Source organism: Mastigoproctus giganteus, chromosome 1, assembly GCF_048544385.1.
Source record: "Mastigoproctus giganteus isolate SK-2022 chromosome 1, ASM4854438v1, whole genome shotgun sequence".
NCBI classification, from domain to species: Eukaryota; Metazoa; Arthropoda; class Arachnida; order Uropygi; family Thelyphonidae; genus Mastigoproctus; species Mastigoproctus giganteus.
Genome location: NC_143575.1, coordinates 71,816,719 through 71,836,674, shown reverse-complemented (window position 1 = coordinate 71,836,674; position 19,956 = coordinate 71,816,719). Strand labels below are relative to the sequence as shown.

Below are 19,956 nucleotides of genomic sequence, written 5' to 3'. Positions count from 1 at the left end.
CAGAGCAGGTCACAGGGTATGTCAATGATATACAGGAATTTTGCTAGCAGGAAAAAGGAGGTTCTCTCACCAAGGTTTCGAATGGGTTGAGCATGCTGAATTCTGATGGGATTCTTCCACTTGCTCAGATTGCGAACCTGAGGGAACATAAATTCAAATTGGGAAAGACAGTTGTAGAATAGATGTGAGGAAATTTGCCTTTAGTCAGCAGGTGGTTAATTACTGGAACAAACTTCCATCTGTTGTTGTGGAAGTTGATAGCTTAAATAAATTCAAGGAGGAACTGGACCAACTTTTAGAGGGAATGATTGTGTGAAATTGTTTTTTTTTTGGCTGATGCTACATGAGCTCATATGCTTGCTTTCTTCACATGCCTCTATTACTACTATTAATACAGTGCCAATGAAACAGGACTTTATAATTTGACACCTGACAATACATTTAAATTCAAAGGAGGAAAATGTGTTGGTGGAAAAAAATCAAAGGCTCGCTTGACGGTGCTCATATGCACAAATATGACAAGAACTGATAATAATAATTAAAAAAAAAAAAAAAACTTATCGGAAAATCATTAAAACCTCGGTGTTTCAAAAACGTAAGGAAACTTCCTGTGGATTACACTGTAAACAAGAAAGATTGGATGACTTCAAATATTTTTTGGCAATACGTAAAAGACTGGAATAAGAAGCTATTCAAAAAGAAGAAAAATATTTTATTGTTAGTTGATAACTGTCCTGCACCCTCAGATTCAAAATTTGTCCAACATTAAGCTAGTGTTTCTGCCTCCCAATGCGACATCAATTTTACAACCAATGGACATAGGTATAATCAAGAGTTTGAAGGATTTTATAAAAGATTTCTAGTTCTACATGTGATCAGTCAAAGAGAACAGAAACTTATTGACTCTATATCGATATTGGATGCTATAAATTTATTGAATGATGTGTGGAATGTTACTTCAACAACCATATCGAATTGCTTCAAGAAATCGAAATTAAATTCAAATGAAATTTCAATTGTAGATGAAGATGGAAAAGAAGAAAACAACTTACCATTATCTGAATGGTTGCTACGTAACAGCATTGTAGGTTTTAATACAGATAACATCGATGAATTTGTACAAGTCGATGACAACTTATTAACTAGTGGTCTTCTCACAGAGAGTGACATTGTAGATGCTGTGCTTAACAAAGACAATAACAACGATGGTAAAGATGATATGATGACAAGTGAAAGTGAATCAAAATCAGTGCTCACAAGCTCAAGGTGCAATGGGCACGTTAATCTTTTTTTTTTTTTCTGAAGAAACTGAGGCAACTAAGGCAAATGAGACTTTTAAAGCGATGAGAGTTTTAAGGGGAAACTTAAGAAATATCAAAGTGAAATCTTTAAAACAAACATCAATTTTAAAATTCATAAATAAAGACTAATAGAAATCTTGTTTATTATTAAATAGTATTGTTTTTAATTATAGAGAAATAAATTGTGTTTACTATTAAGTGTATTGTAGTTTATACAAGCATATTAATACAAATAATATGTAGGTATATACTTATATTATTTTTTTCTCTCTAATATTTCTTTTGGTTTTCGAATCTATCTTTTTATTAAGTTATTGAGAATTTAAAAAAATAGGAGGTAGATTTAACTCATCACTGATATAAAGTGTTCATTGTTTAACAGCCCAGGGATTTCCCCATCTCTGCTATCACTGATGTAGCGAGCAAAGGTTATAATGAGGAAATTTTGTTGGTCCCTTGATGCTCGTTATAACCAAGTACAACTGTATACACAAATTCATAATTAATTTTGAAGCATTTTTGGAATCAATGTATTTCAAGCTAACACAAATTTGTAATTGACTCACTAATAGGACTTGAGACTTTTTAGAGCTTCTCATATATTTTTGCAACTACACATTTGTGTAAAACTGCATATCAATCCAGCAATAGCTGCAACAGTACATGGCACATACAATTGCTATTCCAAAATTAAAAAAAAAAAAAAAAAAAAACCTTGAAAATTAAAATGGCTATCAAAGTGATGTAAATATGAATTTTAATATTAACATTAGTTGAGGCATATGATGCAAGAAAGTCAGCTTTATACAGCATCAGCCACAAAAAAAAAAAAAAAAACCCTTCCCATTTCAGCCTTAAATTTATTTAAACTATCAAGTTCCACAACCAATGGTAGTATGTTCCAGCAATCAATACTCTACCTGCTGCAAGGCAAACTTACATACATCAATTCTGCAAACATCTTTCCTCAATTTGAATCTATGCCCCATCAGGTTTGTAATCTGAGCAAGTGGAAGAATTCTATCAGCACTGAGCCTGCTCAAACCATTCAAGGCCTTATACATCTCAATCAGATCATCTCGTAGGTGCCTAGTCTCCAGATGCTGAAACTTGCAAAACAACCCTTTCTTGGTAAGAGCACCCCTTTGTTCTTCTCACCAATCTTGTTGCCCTTCTTTGTACTCATTATAGCAACTCTACATCCTTCCTAAAACGAGCCCTCCAGACCTGTACGCAATACTCAAGGTGTGGCCTGACCACTGCAGTATACAAGGGTTTGGTTTGGTTTGAGTTTTATTGGCGCATCAGCAACTGAGGCTATAATGCACCAAAAACCGGTCATATGTAAAAAATTAAAACATTCAGTGACCTAAGTAGTTAGGCCACCATGTCCAGATGTATAATAACAAAGATATAAAAAATAAACCAATAAAGACGTAACAATAACATAAATTTTAAATACAATTAAAAACTTTTATTGATTTAAAATAGCTAAACACAGCAGACACGTTGTTATTGTCGGATAAAATCTGACTGAGTGTATACGGCTCAGTCAGATGATTAAAGATGCTAGAACGGATATTGCTAAAATCTGGACAGTCGATTAAAAGGTGTCTAATTGATAAAACTGTGCCACAAGACTCACACATAGGAGGGTCATCAGCCCTCAGCAGAAAAGAATGTGTCAAATGACTATGTCCTATGCGGGTCCGGGCAAGAACAACTTCCTCCTTACGATTCTTCTTCTGCTGTATTGTTTGCCTGTAGTCTGTATAGGGGACTGACAGGCAGCGATTATTATTAGGGATTGCTGATTTGGCTGCGGTGTCAGCCAAATCATTTCCCCTAATCCCAATTTGGCTGGGAATCCAGCAGAAGCGGATATCATATTCACGTTCTCGCAGGAAGTGAATCTTCTGCTGAATGCTAGACAGAACCGGATGAGGATTATACCTCACGGATATTAAAGCCTGTAACACACTGCGAGAGTCAGAATATAAAATGAACCGTTGGTATTGGCATTCACTAATGTGATCCAAGGCTAACTTTATAGCGTGCAGCTCTGCAGTAAATGTGTTGCATTCAGAGGGAATCTGCTCCGATGTAGTGCTGTCTCTAAAGACAGCAGCAGATCCCACATATGATTCCGCCTTCGAGCCGTCTGTGTAGACTGGCGCGAAGTCAGAATGTTCAGCTCGGTGTGCTGAAAAAAGCTGCAGGTAGACAGATGATGGAGTGCCCGACTTTCCCCAATCTCTAAGGGACAAGTCACATGCCGGGACACGAGCATGCCAGGGTGGAAGGGGTTGCTTGGGTGTTTGGGCAACCTTGTCTACCTTTATATTAAGTTCTTTGAGTAGCTCTTGGACACGAATACCAAAAGGACGATTGGCAGTCTTACGGGTGTTGTACAAATTTTCCCATCGTGGCTCAAAAACGGTTAGCCACGTAGGGTGGTCTGGCAGGGATTTCAGTTTTAGAGTGTAGTTTAGAGACAACTGCTTACGTCGAAGCGATAACGGTGGTTCGTTTGCTTCGATGTATAAGCTCTGGACAGGAGATGTTCGAAATGCTCCAGTAGCGATACGTAGAGCCTGATGATGGACAGGGTCCAGCCATCGAAGGGCACTGTCTCTGGCCAAAGAATATACTTGGGACCCATAATCTAATTTGGATCGCACAAGTGCACGGTAAAGCCGTAGAAGGGTGCATCGGTCTGCACCCCAAGATAAAGAGCAGAGCGAGCAGAGCATATTAAGGCCTCTTGTGCACTTTGTGTGGAGTTGACGAATATGATCCAAAAAGGTCAGTTTTTTAACAAACATGAGTCCCAAGAATTTTGTGTTCGCTGCTACTGGAATAGCATTTTGTCCGAGCCTTAATTCAGGTTCAGGATGAAGATTACGCTTGCGACAAAAGTGTATGCAAACGGTCTTCTCCGGCGAGAACCTGGAGCCATTAGCAAGTGCCCAGGAATTCAGACTATCAATGGCTTTCTGCAGTTGTCTTTCAATAACCCTCATGTTGCATGACTGACAAAAAATGCTAAAGTCATCAACATAGAGGGCACTGTTTACAGTCGGAGGAAGTTGTTCTGTGATGGAATTTATTTTTATGGCAAAAAGCGTGACACTTAATACTGATCCTTGTGGTACTCCCTCCTCTTGGCTAAAGGAGCGAGAGAGTGAGGATCCCACACGAACTTGGAACGATCGATTGGCTAAAAAGGATTGAATAAAAAAGGGGAGATGCCCTCTAAGGCCTAGGCTATGTAAATCTTTTAAAATGCCAAATCTCCAAGTTGTGTCATACACTTTTTCCATGTCAAAGAACACCGACACCAAGTGTTTGCGTTTTAGGAAAGCATCCCGGATGGATGCTTCCAATCTAATAAGATGGTCCAAAGTGGACCGGTTCCTTCGGAAGCCGCACTGGATGTTGGAGAGAAGGTCATTTGTTTCGAGATACCATATTAAATGAGAATTAACCATTCTCTCCAGGATTTTGCACAGACAGCTAGTCAGAGCAATAGGACGATAGTTGGTGGTGACTTTTGGATCCTTTCCTGGCTTAGGGAAGGCAAGAACGATTGCCTTTCGCCAGGAGTCTGGAAACTGCCCTTCAGTAAAGATTCTGTAATACAGAAGGAGCAGACAATCCATAGATTTTGGTGAAAGATGTTTAATCATTTCATAATGGATGCCATCTGGTCCAACGGCACTTGCTTTGGAAAGAGCGAGGGCTCTTTTCAGTTCCTGAATAGTGAAATCCCCGTTGTAGGGATAAATGCTCTTAGATTTAAAGCTAAGTGCCTGTTTTTCGATTTTATATTTCAGGACCAGGAACTCTGGGGAATACGAAGATGTTGCAGAGATGTTAGAGAATGTTTCCCCAAGAGAATTAGCTATTGCAGTTGGATCTGCAATAGCGCATCCATTATAATCTAGGATTGAAGAAGGGTGGGATGTATATTTTCCCTTCATTTTCCGGATTTTATCCCAGACTACCTTAGAGTTGGTAGAATGGTTAATAGATGATGTAAAACGGATCCACGATTCCTTTTGACTCTGACGACGGATATATCGTGCTTTGGCTCCTGCACGTTTAAAGGCTATAAGGTTGGTCGTGGTAGGATATCGGCGAAATATCCCCCACGCTTTGTTTTGAGCCTTTTTTGCTGCTGTGCATTGTGAATTCCACCAAGGTTTAGGAAATGGTGGAAACCAGGCAGATGTTTTTGGAACAGCATTCGCAGCTGCTTGGACAATATTTTCTGTGATGTACTTAACTGCATCATTGGTAGGCTCTTGACTGACTGTGCTAAGATCAAAATTTGCCTGATGTTGGAAGGCAGTCCAGTCAGCCTGATCAATCTTCTACCATGGTAACCTGAAGGGAAGACATGGTCTCCCACTGTGTAACGAGGTTATCACAGGGAAGTGATCACTTCCGTATGGATTCTTCTCCACTTCCCAAGTGAGTGAAGGGAGTAGAGAAGGGGAGCAGATAGAGAGATCAATGGCAGAAAAAGTACGGGTAGGCATGTGGAAGAAGGTGTTTGTTCCAGTATTTAGAAGGGAAAGGTCATTGTCATTTAGCATATGCTCTATGACTCGTCCCCTTCCGTTGATGTTAGCACTACCCCACAGGGTGTTATGTCCATTCATATCCCCGAGAAGTAAGAAAGGGGGAGGCAACTGCGTTAGAAGATCATCAAGGTCTTCCTGGGAGATGTCAGTCCCAGGTGGCAAATAGATAGAGCAGACGGTTAATAAAAATCCCATCGTAAGGCGAATTGCAACAGCTTCTATGCTAGTTGTAATTAGCAAGGGCTGCACTGGGGTCTGGTTACCCACAAGGATAGCCACTCCCCCATGTACAGAGCCATCCGCAATTCTATCCTTACGAAAAATTGTGGTGTTATGCATCTTGGGATCGTCATTTGCCTTTAGATATGTCTCCTGCAAGCAAAAGCAAACTGGCTTGTGCTTTTGCAGGAGGGCCTTGATGTCATCAATATTTCACCGGAATCCACGACAATTCCATTGTAGAAATTTAGCCATTATTTTGGCTTGGTGGGTCCATCAGGCGGCTTCCGAGGTGTTGAGGGCTTACTTTTATCAGTCTTGGATTTGTCTTTTTTGGGGAAGATTGGACGCTGTCCCATGTCCATTTCCTCCTCCGCAAAGAGTTCCAAGACTGAATCTTCGGGTACCTCCTTCTGCTCGACATCCATCTTTTCTTTGGTACTAGGGGGGACTTCCCCTTTCTTATTCTTTTCTTTCATAATTATCTTTGTTACTTGTGGCGCATTAGGAGGTACTGATATAGGAGTGGCAGCTGATTGGTCCTTTTGTGCAGGTTTTTGAGAACTTAAGAGATACCGCGCGATGGGAGTGAAAGACTCCTTTGGAGGACTGGTCATGTCCGTCTGAGTTCCGACGGAACATCTCCCTGCTACCTTCTGGGCGTAGGTAGGTTTGTTGATATTCAGGGGTTTGACCGATTTCCTTGCCTCCTGGTATGATATATTTAGCTCTGCCTTCAGCCGTTGAATTTCTTTTTCTTCTTTCCACCTCTGGCATGCTCGTGAGTAGGCCGGGTGTTCGCCTTCACAGTTAATACAGGTGGGTTTTGCGGCTGAACATGCTGTTGTTTCATGGTCCTTTGCACCGCATCGAGCGCATGCCAGGACTCCGCGGCAGGCCATTTGAGAATGTCCATACTTCTGGCATTTAAAACACCGTAAAGGATTTGGAACGTATGGACGCACTGAACAGTTGATGTATCCAGCTTTGATCTCGTCAGGAGGTTTAGGAGAGTTAAAAGTCAGGATAACGCTCCTGGTTTTAACAATTTTTCCATCCCTTCGCGCAGTGATTCTCTTGACGGCAATGACTCCCTGTGGTTTTAATTCGGAGCAGATTTCCTCCTCGGTTACGTCGAGAAGGTCCCACTCCGAAATGACACCTCTCGATGAATTGAGTGTTCTGTGTGGTGTCACTGTTATAGGGATACCTCCGATTGATGTTACTCGGAGTAGATGTTCCGATTGCCTGTCATTTTTAGTGTCAGTTAAGAGGTCTCCAGAACGGAGCCTCTTAACTGATTTGGGAGAACCTGCTAACCCATCTAACCCTTTTTGAATAAAAAAGGGCAACATTTTACCAATCGGTTTTTCACCGGTGGAGTGTATAATTAGGAACCTTGGAATAGGCCCTGATGGTACTTCAGTTCGCTGCCTCTTTGTACTAATAATACTATCTGTGTCTTCGTCAATGTTTGCAGATAGGGACCGGGTTGGGGCCCCTGAAGAAATATGTTTATCAGGATTCATTGAGTTTTTTTTATTGTTCAGTGCCCGGGCTTCCCACCCACCACAGAGCCCAAAGGGACGCCCACTACCCGGCATGCAATAAATGCGCTCGGGAGTGGAACGCCAGGGCCACCCAGACACTATACCCGCACCACCGCCAGCTTGAATCCTGTCCCTCGGACCATGAGGGTAGGGGCGTGGCATTGACACGGTTGACCCTCGCAGGCGAGCCTACTAGCCGATTGATCCTAGCCGGGCCTTCCAGGACCACCCGTCTTGTCGAAGCAGGGGCCAAAGTGGTGTATTGAAGCTGGGCCCCTCAACCACCAGGATCCCCCTTTCCAAATTTCCACGGGTCGCAGCGCACGGCAAACATGCCGGATTCCATTGATGTAAGCCTAGAACCTGGGCTGTGGGCGTTGGATCCCAGTGATGCTAGTCTGGAAGTCCAGCAGCGTCACTGGGAGGTCCCCTCACCACGTACAGGTGCCCACGTTGAGGGGGTATACAAAGGGATAATCACCTCCATATCCCTGCTAGTAAAATTCCAGTATATCATTAACAAGATCTCATGACCTGCTTACCCCCAGGGTTTTTTGATTCTCCACATCCCTGAGTGTAGTACCACACAGTTGGTACATTTCTCTTGGGTTACTGCTACCCATATGCAGTACTTTGCATTTGTCAATATAAAACTTCAGTTGCCACTTCTCTGTCCATCTGCCTAACTTTTATAGATCCAGTTGCAGTAGCATACTGTCTTTCAGAACCGGAACTAGGCAATACTATGCCTAGGGCAAAAGTGTTATAAGTACACCCCCATTATATGAAAGTAGTCAATCTTTCAGTAGCGTAGCAAGATCATTGATGCCCAGAAGCAACATGTCTTCCTAACACCCCTGATTGTCATAGATAATTCCTTCAGTTTGCACCCCTGAAACTCGCCACCCAACGGAAATTATCCCCTTTGCACCATCCTTGCTATGCCCCTGCAATCTTTATGAATTTATAAATTTACTATTGTAATGGTCTACGATTTGCATATATTTATTAATAAAATAATTTAAATGGTACAATAAATATAACAAAACAAAAACAAAGAAAAAGAAACTTACAAATATTTGTTTATATCTACAGAGAATTTAATTAAATATAAACTACAAAAAGTACAAAAAAAATTAGAAAACCAGATAGTTTATGTTTATATATCTAGTATAAAATCATAGAAGCAAAATATTGTAAAATGTAGTACTTTTAACATTATAACATAAAAAAAAAAAAAAAAATGCAATGAAGGTGTATTATTTTAATTGAATTTTTCTTGCTTTGAAGGACCTTTCACAAGAAGCTACTGTTACAAGCAGGGTAAGAAAAATTCCTAGCACTATTTCTATATTTAGATAAGATTCTATTAGACAATACTCATGAACGAATTGCAAAAGTTGTGAAGGGGTTACAGATTTGATAAAACATGATTTTTCAAATATCTGTTGAAATATCAACAGATGCTTGAAATATTTTGTTTGCCCTCCAGTGGTTAGCACTGGAGGACAAAGAAAACACTGTTCCTCCATGATATTTTTTTCCGTAAGTGATTATAAATCCCAAATTTATAATTTTTTTCACTCTCACAAAAATTTCTGGAATCAAAAGTAGCACGTACAAAGATAATGGAGTATTTCTTTTAATAAAATTTTATTTTTATATTAAACATAGTTAAACACACAAGTTGACCAGACGCTATTATCCATGTCAGGAATACACTGTAATCTTTTGACTGGTTATAGAAAGCAGGTGACTAGAATGACTTCTCGGTATGTGGGATAGGTGGCTGCATATGTTTTATGTTCCACTTACATTGTGTAATGGTAATCCCTTTAACCCTTAAATTACGTTTTCTGATTGCTAAAATTGCATAAAGGCCAGAGGTGGAAAAAAAGCATACAAAGTAAAGTCTCTCGTAATCCGTTCGTGTTATATGGAAATTTTCTTCATTCTACAGAAACTTTTAAATGTATTTTTTTTTTTTTTTTTTTTATGAAAACCTCAAACACGAGAGGTATTAGAACCTATAGTACTTAGTACAGTGCATGGGCTAGAGGTTGACAAGACGACAGAAGATATTTGTTGACATTAGACTTGAACTTCTGTAGACTGTAATTTTCAGGAAATACATTTGAAGGAAGGTTGTTCCAGAAAATGCCAGTTGAATGAATGAGTAATATGAAAAGTTGGTTCTGTGAGTTTGAATTGGGCAGTAAATGGATGTTGGCAGCACGTGTTCAGATTGTTTTGAAAACGAGAGCGGGAATTATAGAAGCTAATTCCGAAGAAAAGGCATTCTTAGTATGAAAAACTTAGTAGTTTCCAAGACTAAATCCTTGAAGGCTTCCCTTTTTCAATTCACTGTTTTTAACATCATCAGTTGATCCCACTGTATAGAACCACTGTACTCGCCTTTACAAAAGCAAAAAAACCTTCCCTTTACCCTTGATGGTAGTTACATCTTTAAGTAAATCCCATATCAGTGCACTGTGATCATTGTCACCTAGTGGTTGCGTTATCTGGAAATTCCTAAAGCATGAATAATCACTGCTGATAATCAGATCAAGAATATTACTCCCTCTGGTTGCCCCTTGAATATGCTGTAGAAAGTAATCCTCCAATAAATCCACAAAAGTCTTGCTAGCATGTGAGTGACCAACCCACAAGTTCCAGCCAATATCTGGAAAGTTAAAATCCCCCATTACAAGACATCATGATTTACTGGCCCACTATTTCTCTGCACAATTGTCCATTGTAATCATCAGAGTCATTAGGCCTATAACACACTCCTATTTTCATTTTACCTCTTCCAGTGCTTATGTCACACCTAACTGACTCTATATTGCACTGTCCACCAATGTCAACTGGATGCGCTTCCTTAGATTTTTACGTGTTTCTTAACTAACAGCATAACCCCTCCTCCCTTCCTTTCCTTTCTGTACACATTGTACTTCCCAAATTCCAATTCTGCACTGCTTATATCTGTGTGACACCATATCTCTGATATCCCAACAATATCTGCCTTTGATATCTTGACCAGCACTTCAAATTCATCAAATTTATTTACTATACTTCTAGAATTGGTGTACATGCAAGTATACATGCAACTGTTCTTACTCTTAGTTATCCTAACACAGCCCATGTATTTACTTGTTTCATGACTCCCAGCAGTTCCTGAAATCTCCAGCAACTTGCTTTCCAGGCTGCTGCTCATTCCAATAGAAGCAGTGCAAGAATCACTTTCACCTCAGCCTGTAGCTACCTTTTATCTATTATTCTGTGAATCTCCTGAAGGTAGCAGTTTTCCAACCCACCTAACACTGCCTCAATAGCATCGGCAAATATTCTTGTACCCTTTCTATTTAAGTATACCCAATCCCTGTAGAAGCAGTCTCTCCTGTTAACAAGCACAGACCAGGCTGAAAAAAATTCTACCCCTTGAGCCTTGCACAATCTCTCCAGGGCCGAATTGATTGACAAGGCTCTCATCATATACTCCCTCCAACCGTGTCTGGGCAGAATTGCAGACACTTTGAAATTTAACCCTAACTTGCAACTTCTTTTCAACATTGACCTGTACTTTGCAAATCTCTTAGGGTCATTAGTGGCAATGTGTACAACAATATCACCTTTTGTGCCCTTAAAAGGTGATATTCCTTCAGTATATTTGTGACTTGATTGGCACCTCTAATTTTGTTGGAATGTAAGAAGTATGGCTATAAAAAATCAGGTCTGGGTGTTAAACATTCTGCAAACACCTATGTGTCAGTTCATGTAACAATAGGCTTAGACATTTGTTGAGAAGGCCAAGTGTTTGCAGTAAAAATGAACATCACAGATCAGAACAATACTTCTAGAGGGACGTAGATATCTAATATTAATTTATATTTGGTTTTTATTTCAAATCTTGCATGTTATTGTTTCAGTTTGAAATATTTTAGTCAAGTTATAATTTTATGGTGGTCAGATTTCTAATTTTTGGTGGTTGTTCAGTTAACTGCTGTTTCACTGTCATTAGTGGTCTTTACATTCTGTACAGTTGATTGTGTAAGTGGAATTCTTTTTTTAATTTATCATTATCCCACAATACTAAAAAAAAAAAAAAAAAAAAAGTCGACTTTAATTTGTGATCTATTGACATGTATTATGCGCTCAAGTGCAGTAATTCAATGAAGCACAGAAAAACAGTGGAAGCAAATCGGGGTCTCAAATTCTTTTAATTTTACAAAATTAAAGCACATATTTAAAAACTTATAAGACTCTTAAAGTTTTCATTTCTAAAGTTTTATTCTTAAAACTTTTATTTAAAAAATTATTTAAAAATTTTTTAAATATATTTTTTCTTTAGACTATTTTTGTATACATTTATATGCTTATGAAAATATATCTATTAGCTGTTGTGGTGATTTTTAATCCTGATTTAATGTTAATTTATAAAAAAATTAATTAATTAAAATAATAGATTATATATTATTTTTATTATATCCTCCACACTGTCAAGATAAATGCCCAATTTTAAACCATTCTTTGCTTTTATTCTGTACATTTCCATGGTAACGTGGATTATTCACATGTGCTTATAGGGACTTAAGTATGTGATAGTTGGAGGGTAAAAAAAAAACCCTGACCACTACAAGGTAGCTTTATCTGTATTCAGGCATCATGTGAATTTCATGAGTGATCACACACCATATACTTATCATAATTTTATTCTTTAATTTATCTTAAATTGTATTGCATCCTCTATTCCAATTCTGCACTGCTTATATCTGTGTGACACCATGTCTCTGATATCCCAACAATATCTGCCTTTGATATCTTTACCAGCACTTCAAATTCATCAAATTTATAAAAATCAGTAGTCTTAAGCGCTCTACCAGTCCTAACTATTCTTTTTAAAAGAAGGCCTATTTTTGCACAGTCAGTTCTTACTGCATTTACATAACATGTATCTATGTACATATAATTATATTATAATTAAAATACATAAAAAAACTTATATGAAAAAGTGCATCAATGGAAAAAAAAATTTAGTTAATGTATGCAGTGTGTTACATTTCAGCTGTGTTAATAAATCAAATGATAATTCATGATTAATAACAAAAAAAAAAAAAAAAGAATGATTTTTGTACTTGAACTGAGAGCATTTAATTTCTGTGCATCTGCCATGTTGTCAATTAATTCCTTCAATCAGCAGATGGCAACACATGTACCATCCAGTTCTTCATATGTGGTATATGAAGCACTGGATAGCATGTGTGCCCATGTGATATGTATGCAAAAATGAAATAATAATTTCTACATTTTTATTTGTCTGATTTAATGAAATTTGGGAAGACTAGACAACTCATTTAAAAGGAGTTAAATATCAAATTTTGTGAAAATTCATTCATTGAGAGGTGAGTTATTACATGTGCAGGTGGATGAACAAAAGATTTTAATGACATTTGGGATGGCTTGACAAACAAATCAGCCCACCACAGTTGTCAAACTTTTACCAGTGGCACAAAAAAGATACCTAAATTTTGTTCATCCATGTTAAATGCAAAATGTGCAAGTTTTATATCTGCCATTGGAACTGCTTCCCCTTTTATGTGTTATGGTTGCGTTTCTTTGCAAACTAAAATATACAGTATGTGCTCATGGACAACAATGAACTAAAATGAAATGTGATGCTGGTGAAGGCCCAAAGTCGGGAACAGTTGATATAAGGTTGTAGTTCACACATGTGGCCATCAGTTTTTGAGTGATGCGAGGAAGAATGGGTTAGCTCAAGATCTTTCTGACTTTGAACATGGAATGATTGTGGGAGTAAGATGTCCAGGTGCCAGTATCTCAACAACAGCCAACATGATAAAGTGCTCTCGTTCTGTGGTGTCTTGAATCTACCATGACTAGCTCAACAGTGGTCAAACAACCAGCCAAAGCTCACTACAGGTGTCAACCACACATGGGACAGTCAGGTGTGGTTTATGCCTGTAGTGAGCATCGGGTGTTTCACCTTGTAACACAGCAGTGAAGCAGAAAAGTGGCCCAGCTAACCACTCAGCACAACATAGGAATAGTAAGACCAATATCCACATGGGCTGTGTGCCAGACATAGCTCATAGAGGCCATGGCAGTTTGATAGCCATCACAGGTACCTATGCTCACTGCAACACACAAAGGAATTGCACCTTGTATGGGCAAGGTGTGATTCCTTTGTGTCAGCATGAACACTGAATCACTGACATGAGGAAATCTGTCATCTGGTCTGAGATGAATCCCATTTCCAACTTTATCATGGCAGTGGCATATCCATATTTGGAGAAAGTAATGTGAGGCCATGACAGGCTGGAGGTGGTGGTGGTGTTATGGTTTGGGGACTTTTTTCATGGTGTGCCCTGGATTCTCTCATCACCATTAATCAATGGCATGATGAGAACACCTACCTTTTTATTGTCATCGACCAAGTACACGTTTTTATGACATTAACATATCGAGGCAATTCTGGCATCTATCAACAAGATAGTGGACCATGCCACAAAACCTGCTAGGTTGCTAACTGGTTTCAGAAACATATAGGAATTCTCTATCCTCTGTGGCTACCTAGCTCACTCAAATCTCAAGGCAAATGAGCATGTTTGAGACATAATGGAAAAGGACATTCAACACTATGGTCATCCACCTGACAATAAGTGGGAATTGCTGGACATGTGCAATGCATAGGTAACACAGGACACCTTGCAATGCCTTGTGGAGTCCATGCCAAGACATGTTATTTACAAAAGGTGGTCTTATGAAGTTTTGGTAGGTGTTATTAATGCAAACCAAACTCAGTTTATATGTATGTATGCATATATACACAAACACACACACACACATATATGTAGTCTCCATTTACATTGGGGTTGTGTTCCTGGGAACAGCAATGTATATTGAGATGACACAAATTGGAGAAAATTGCCAGGCAAATCATGCTCATCAAAAGAAGTGTTCCTGCTGTGAAATTTTTGGGCTTTACAACTTAATTTAAGCTTCACTTAACTACTTGTTACACAAAAAATTATGCAAATAAATATTAAAATAGGAAAGAAATAAAAATACATGCATCATACCCACATACATAAACATTATTCATATACTGGATTATTATTTTTCACATTTTCAAATTCACATATTTTAAGAATTGAAAGACAGAATCAAAACAGAATTTTGCATATTCTTCCTCTTGATACAGTTAATTGCATCACCATAAAAGATCACTAAGTCTTTTGCAATGTATTTCCATGTTTGGATCATCTTTAAATGACACTTGCCATCCCTTTCTCAAATGGATTAAAGTCATCCTTTTTGCCATGGGCTGTTTTACTTGTGGTACTGGCTGCATTTCCTTTTCCTCCTGAACTCTTACCTTTTATTGCTGAAACTCAATCAGATCCTTGTTAGGTCAGTTCAGCATAATGTAATTCAAGCTTCTCTACCACTTTACTTATGTCCACTTCATTGAAGCCAATCTCATTTTACACTTTCTACTATCTGTAACAGAATTTCATGGAAAATAGTGACAAGTCCCTGGATACCATGAACACACTCTGACCAAATATTCTTCCATATATCATTGAGTGGTCCCATCCCATGATGCTGTACTGTTGTTTATGAATTTCTTAAATATTGTATCCCCCCCCCCCCCATCCAGAACTTCCAAACTGATATTTGGTTCTCACCAAACATGTGACAAGTGATTGCCACTGTCTTGGCAATCACTTGTCACATGGTCTGCCAGAGATAATAGGCTTGGAATGTTGCTGGCATACCTTGATCTGTCAGCTGCAAGAAAGATATATTTGTTGGCATGTATACAACTTGTTTGTAATCCAGGTATTCAGTTTTATTAGCAGGATGGCAGGGCATGTTGTTAAAAGTAAGCACAGTCCTGTCATTAAAATTTTGTTCCTTACAATACTTCTTGATGAAAGGAGAGAAGAGAAGGAAGTTTTTTAATTTAGAATTTCAAATTCATAAATTAAAAATGACATTACAAAGTAATGTAATTCAGAATGTCAAATTATGTTGTTTTAAAAGAATATTCATATTTGTATGTACTGTAGTTTATTAAATAATTGAGCTATAATTACGATTTCTGTCACAAAATGTCAGGAATCTCTCAAAGTTTCCTTGTTTATGCCAGCGTCGGTAATGTTGTGACCACAGAAGAGAAAGTTCAGTGCATGCTATTGCATCATCATCATCATCAGCCATTTTCAATACACTGCAGGATGAAGGCCTCTCCAGCAACTTTCCAGTTCCTTCTGTTTTGAGCACTGGCCATCCATTTACTACTCAAAAACTCATGAATTTCATCTATCCATCTCCGCCTTTGTCTTCCAGGTTTTCTTCTAGCTCCTCTTGGGTACCATTCTGTTATTTTCTTAGTCCATCTGTCATCATGTCTTCGAGCTATGTGTCCTGCCCAAGACCATTTTAGTTCTTTAGTTTTGATAAGAATGTCCTTTACTTGAGTTTGCTGCCTAATCCATGTGTTTCTCTTCTTACCTAACAGTCTGATTCCCAATATAATTCGTTCCATTCTTCGCTGTGTAGTTCTTAACTTCTCTTCCATTCTTTTGGTGAGTGCCCAAGTTTCACTTCCATAAGTCATGGTGGGGAGTATACATTGATTCATTATTTTACGTTTCAGACAAACTGGGATATTGCTCTTCAGTATGTGACTATATTTCCTGAATGCTATCCATCCAAAATTTATTCTTCTCTTGACTTCCAGCCATTTATCATTATTACAGCTAATGACTTGTCCCAGATAAGTATATGACTCCACCTTTTCAATTACTGCTCCTTCAATCATTATTTCCCTTTCCGTGGCACACTTGTTCATCATTACTTTTGTTTTAGCCATATTCATCTTTAGTCCAAAATCCTTACTAACTGTGCATAACTGATTAAGATTTTCCTCTAATTCTTTGGGATCGTGGCTTATGACCACAATGTCATCTGCAAATCGTAAATGGTTTAGGTACTCTCCGTTTACATTGACTCCTTTCTGCGACCAGTCTAATCTTCTGAAAGCTTCCTCAAGGGCAGCAGTAAACAGCTTCGGAGATATTGTGTCTCCTTGTCGAACTCCTTTCTCGATTTTAAATTTCCTACTGTCTTTGTCTAGTCTAATAAAGGATGTAGCATGCTATTGCATGTAGAACACAAATCTTTTGTGATTATTCAACATGATTTTCATTACAAATATGGAAGAGCATAAAGCTATTTCTCAATTGGTATAATCAATTTAGAGAAATTGGCAGTACTGAGAAGAGAAAATTGCCAGACAGACTATGCATATCAGAGGAAATGGTTCAATGAATCAAATAATAGTGTGTACAGAGCCCAAGAAAGCCAACTGAGTGTTAGTCTGGCACTCGGAGTACCAAAATCTAGCATCCAAAAAGTGTTATATATAAGCAACTGAAACTTTGCACTTGCAAAATTCAAACCAAAACACAACATAAACCAGATGATTGTCCCAGGTGAGTGGAATATGTGGCTGTTTCTCAAAACAATTGACAAAAAGCTAATTTCTTGCAATGGTTTTGTTTTCTGATGAAGCTACATTTCATGTTACTGGTAGAAATCAGCACAACTGCCACATATGAGTTCTGAAAATCCTCTCATCGTAATAGGCTATTTGCACAGTAGTCCAAAGGTTAAGGTGTGCTGTAAACTGATGCATGATTGCGTTATTGGACCTTTCCTTTTCGTTCAATAATTGGTGCGACTTATTCTGGATATGTTGGATAGCTGTCTTTCCTCAGATCACTGAACTTGTAATGCCAATTTTCTTTCAACAAGGTTTGCATTTTGGCGAACATATCCAAACAACCTTATTGACAAATTTCCAAGTCACTGGACTGGAAGATGGGGAATGATCTCCTGGTACTCTAGGAGTCTTTATCTGACCCATATAGACATATATATTTTAAAAATATATTAAAACCATTCTTTATTCAATAAAAATCTGTGATTTAAACAGGTAATAGAAAGAACCACTGAAGCTGTTGCATCATACATTCTGGGTTGAGTACTGAATATGGATATTTTCCAAGCAACAAATGGGGTTTATGCTGAAGTTTACTGAATAAAAAAGGAAGCTAAGAATTTTTTGACAGTGCGCATGCATGCAAACTCTAGACGGTCCATACATGAAAAATGTGTGTATACCAGCAAAAGGGTTAATTCTTCATTCAGATTTTTTGTTTGTTTGTTATTTGGTTTTTAGGAGCATTAGCAACTAAGGCCATATTGCTTCGGGGATATGCGGTGGTCATTCCCTAACCTTTCCGCATCCTCCGTATTTGGTGGTCACGGGCTCAAACCCCGGTCTAATCAAGAAGCGTGTGCTACGCAGTGCTGCTCCTGCCCAGCTGGCTATGGAGGCACCTCTTCTTCTTCTTCATTCAGACTTATTTGAAAACCTCCAGATGTAAAATAGCAATGACGTTAATTGGCATGTCCTTGGAAACAATTTTAGGAAATTCTTATTATAATAATTTATGTTATTAGCAGATCTTACCTGATTTGCATACCCTTAGACCAATGGCACATATCTTTCCTCAAAAGTAAATTGTTTAAGGCTCCAGAACAAATAAAGTAGAATAACTATAAAAGAAAATTAAAATTAAAAAATAACTATTTCACAAATTATATGAATTTGTCAAAATTTAAGTATTAATACATATTCATTTCACATATAGGAGGGATATTTGAAAAGTTTGTGGCCCAAGTATGAAAGAGTAGTGGTATAGTACTAAAATTTTCTGTACTTATTGTATGATACATCAAATAGTAACCCTTCAGGTTTCATGCAGTTTAATAATGTCTTTTTTTTTTTTTTAATTACAGGTCCTGGAGTTAACAAAGTTGTGTGAATGAGGAAAGTTGTATGAAATCAGCCACCATGCAGTCATCTAATATTAGGGAAAAAAGGGACTAATGCCTAAGGCAATTCATGAGGATACGGTTACAACATTGGGGGAGGATGCTCCTCCCTATTCTTTAGTTAAGAAATGGGCAGCAGAAATTAAACGAGGGAGGGAGAGCCTGGAAGATGACCCATGTCGTGGAAACCCTGCAACATCCATCACTCCAGTGTACATGATCTAGGATGATGAATGCTAGACAAGTGACAGTTTGGTACATTGCCAGTGTCTTGAGTATCTCACCTGAACATGTGTACCACATAATCACAGAGGTTTTCACTATGAAAAAGGTGTTGGCCTTTTTCATAACAAGAAGCTTGAAGCTTTCACAGTGAGCTAATCAAAGATGGATCCCAAAGTTTTTGACAACAGATCAAAAATGCATAATAGTTGTTAAGACAAGTGAACATGTGCATTGTTTTCAAGCAGATCCAGGAAAATTTGCTTGCAAAGTTTTAATCGATGAGATGTGTCCATCACTTTTAGCCAGAGACAAAGGAGCAGTTCAAAGTGGAAACACAGCTCTCTTTCCCCCCCCCCCCCCCCAAAGAAAGCTAAGTCAATTCTTTTCACTGGCAAGGTAATGGAGTGTAACTAGTGGACTGCATTCAGAAAGGCCAGACAGTCACAGGGGCATGGTACACAGCCCTGTGACTTTCTGTGTTTGTGTGAAAATGTTAAAGACCAAATCTGAGGAAAAGAAAACTCAGTAAAGGAGTCTTGTTCCACTAGGACAATGTAGCTGCTCACAAGTCTGTCATAATTTATGCAGGCGATGCATTCTGGAAGCCAAGGAGAAAATTTTCTTTGCAGATGGAATCACGCATTGCAGTATCAATGGCAAAAGTGTATTGACTCTAAAGGAGACCATACTAAAAAGTAACAGACCCCTCAAATAAACCCTTCATACTCAGGCCACAAAATTTTCATATGCCCCATGGGTATTTATATAACTATTATTATTATTATTAGCCATATGGTGCAAGGAAGCCTGGGGCTTACGTTGCACCAGCCAAAAAAAAAAAAAAAAAAAAAAAATCTGAATGAGAGAGAGAGAGAAGGGAATCACCAAGAAAGAAAAGAATGATGATATCCAGCTCAGGACCCTGGGTGTGCCAAGCCCATACTCTCATTGTGAACCATGAGATGAAAGCAAGTGTGCATATTTTGTAAAGACAGTTAAGGCAGATAAAACTTTTCATTAAAACAGAAATTTCATTAAAACAGAAATTATTTTGATTAATGGTACTGAATTCTCATAATGCGAGGTTGCTGTTGCTAAAAATTATCCCTATTGTTACATTACAGATAAACAAAATTTCTCAGT

At 38.2% G+C, this 19,956-nt stretch overlaps 1 protein-coding gene across 3 annotated transcripts in view; it reads right to left on the bottom strand.

Moving 5' to 3' along the window:
• Positions 1–19,956, bottom strand: part of didum (dilute class unconventional myosin) — an 814,019-nt gene that overhangs the window by 35,210 nt on the left and 758,853 nt on the right. For all 3 annotated transcript variants that reach the window (XM_090373351.1, XM_090373360.1, XM_090373369.1), the window contains one exon: positions 18,224–18,309. In XM_090373351.1, coding sequence (XP_090229477.1) covers positions 18,224–18,309 — 86 coding nt within the window. The remainder of the gene's footprint in view (positions 1–18,223; positions 18,310–19,956) is intronic.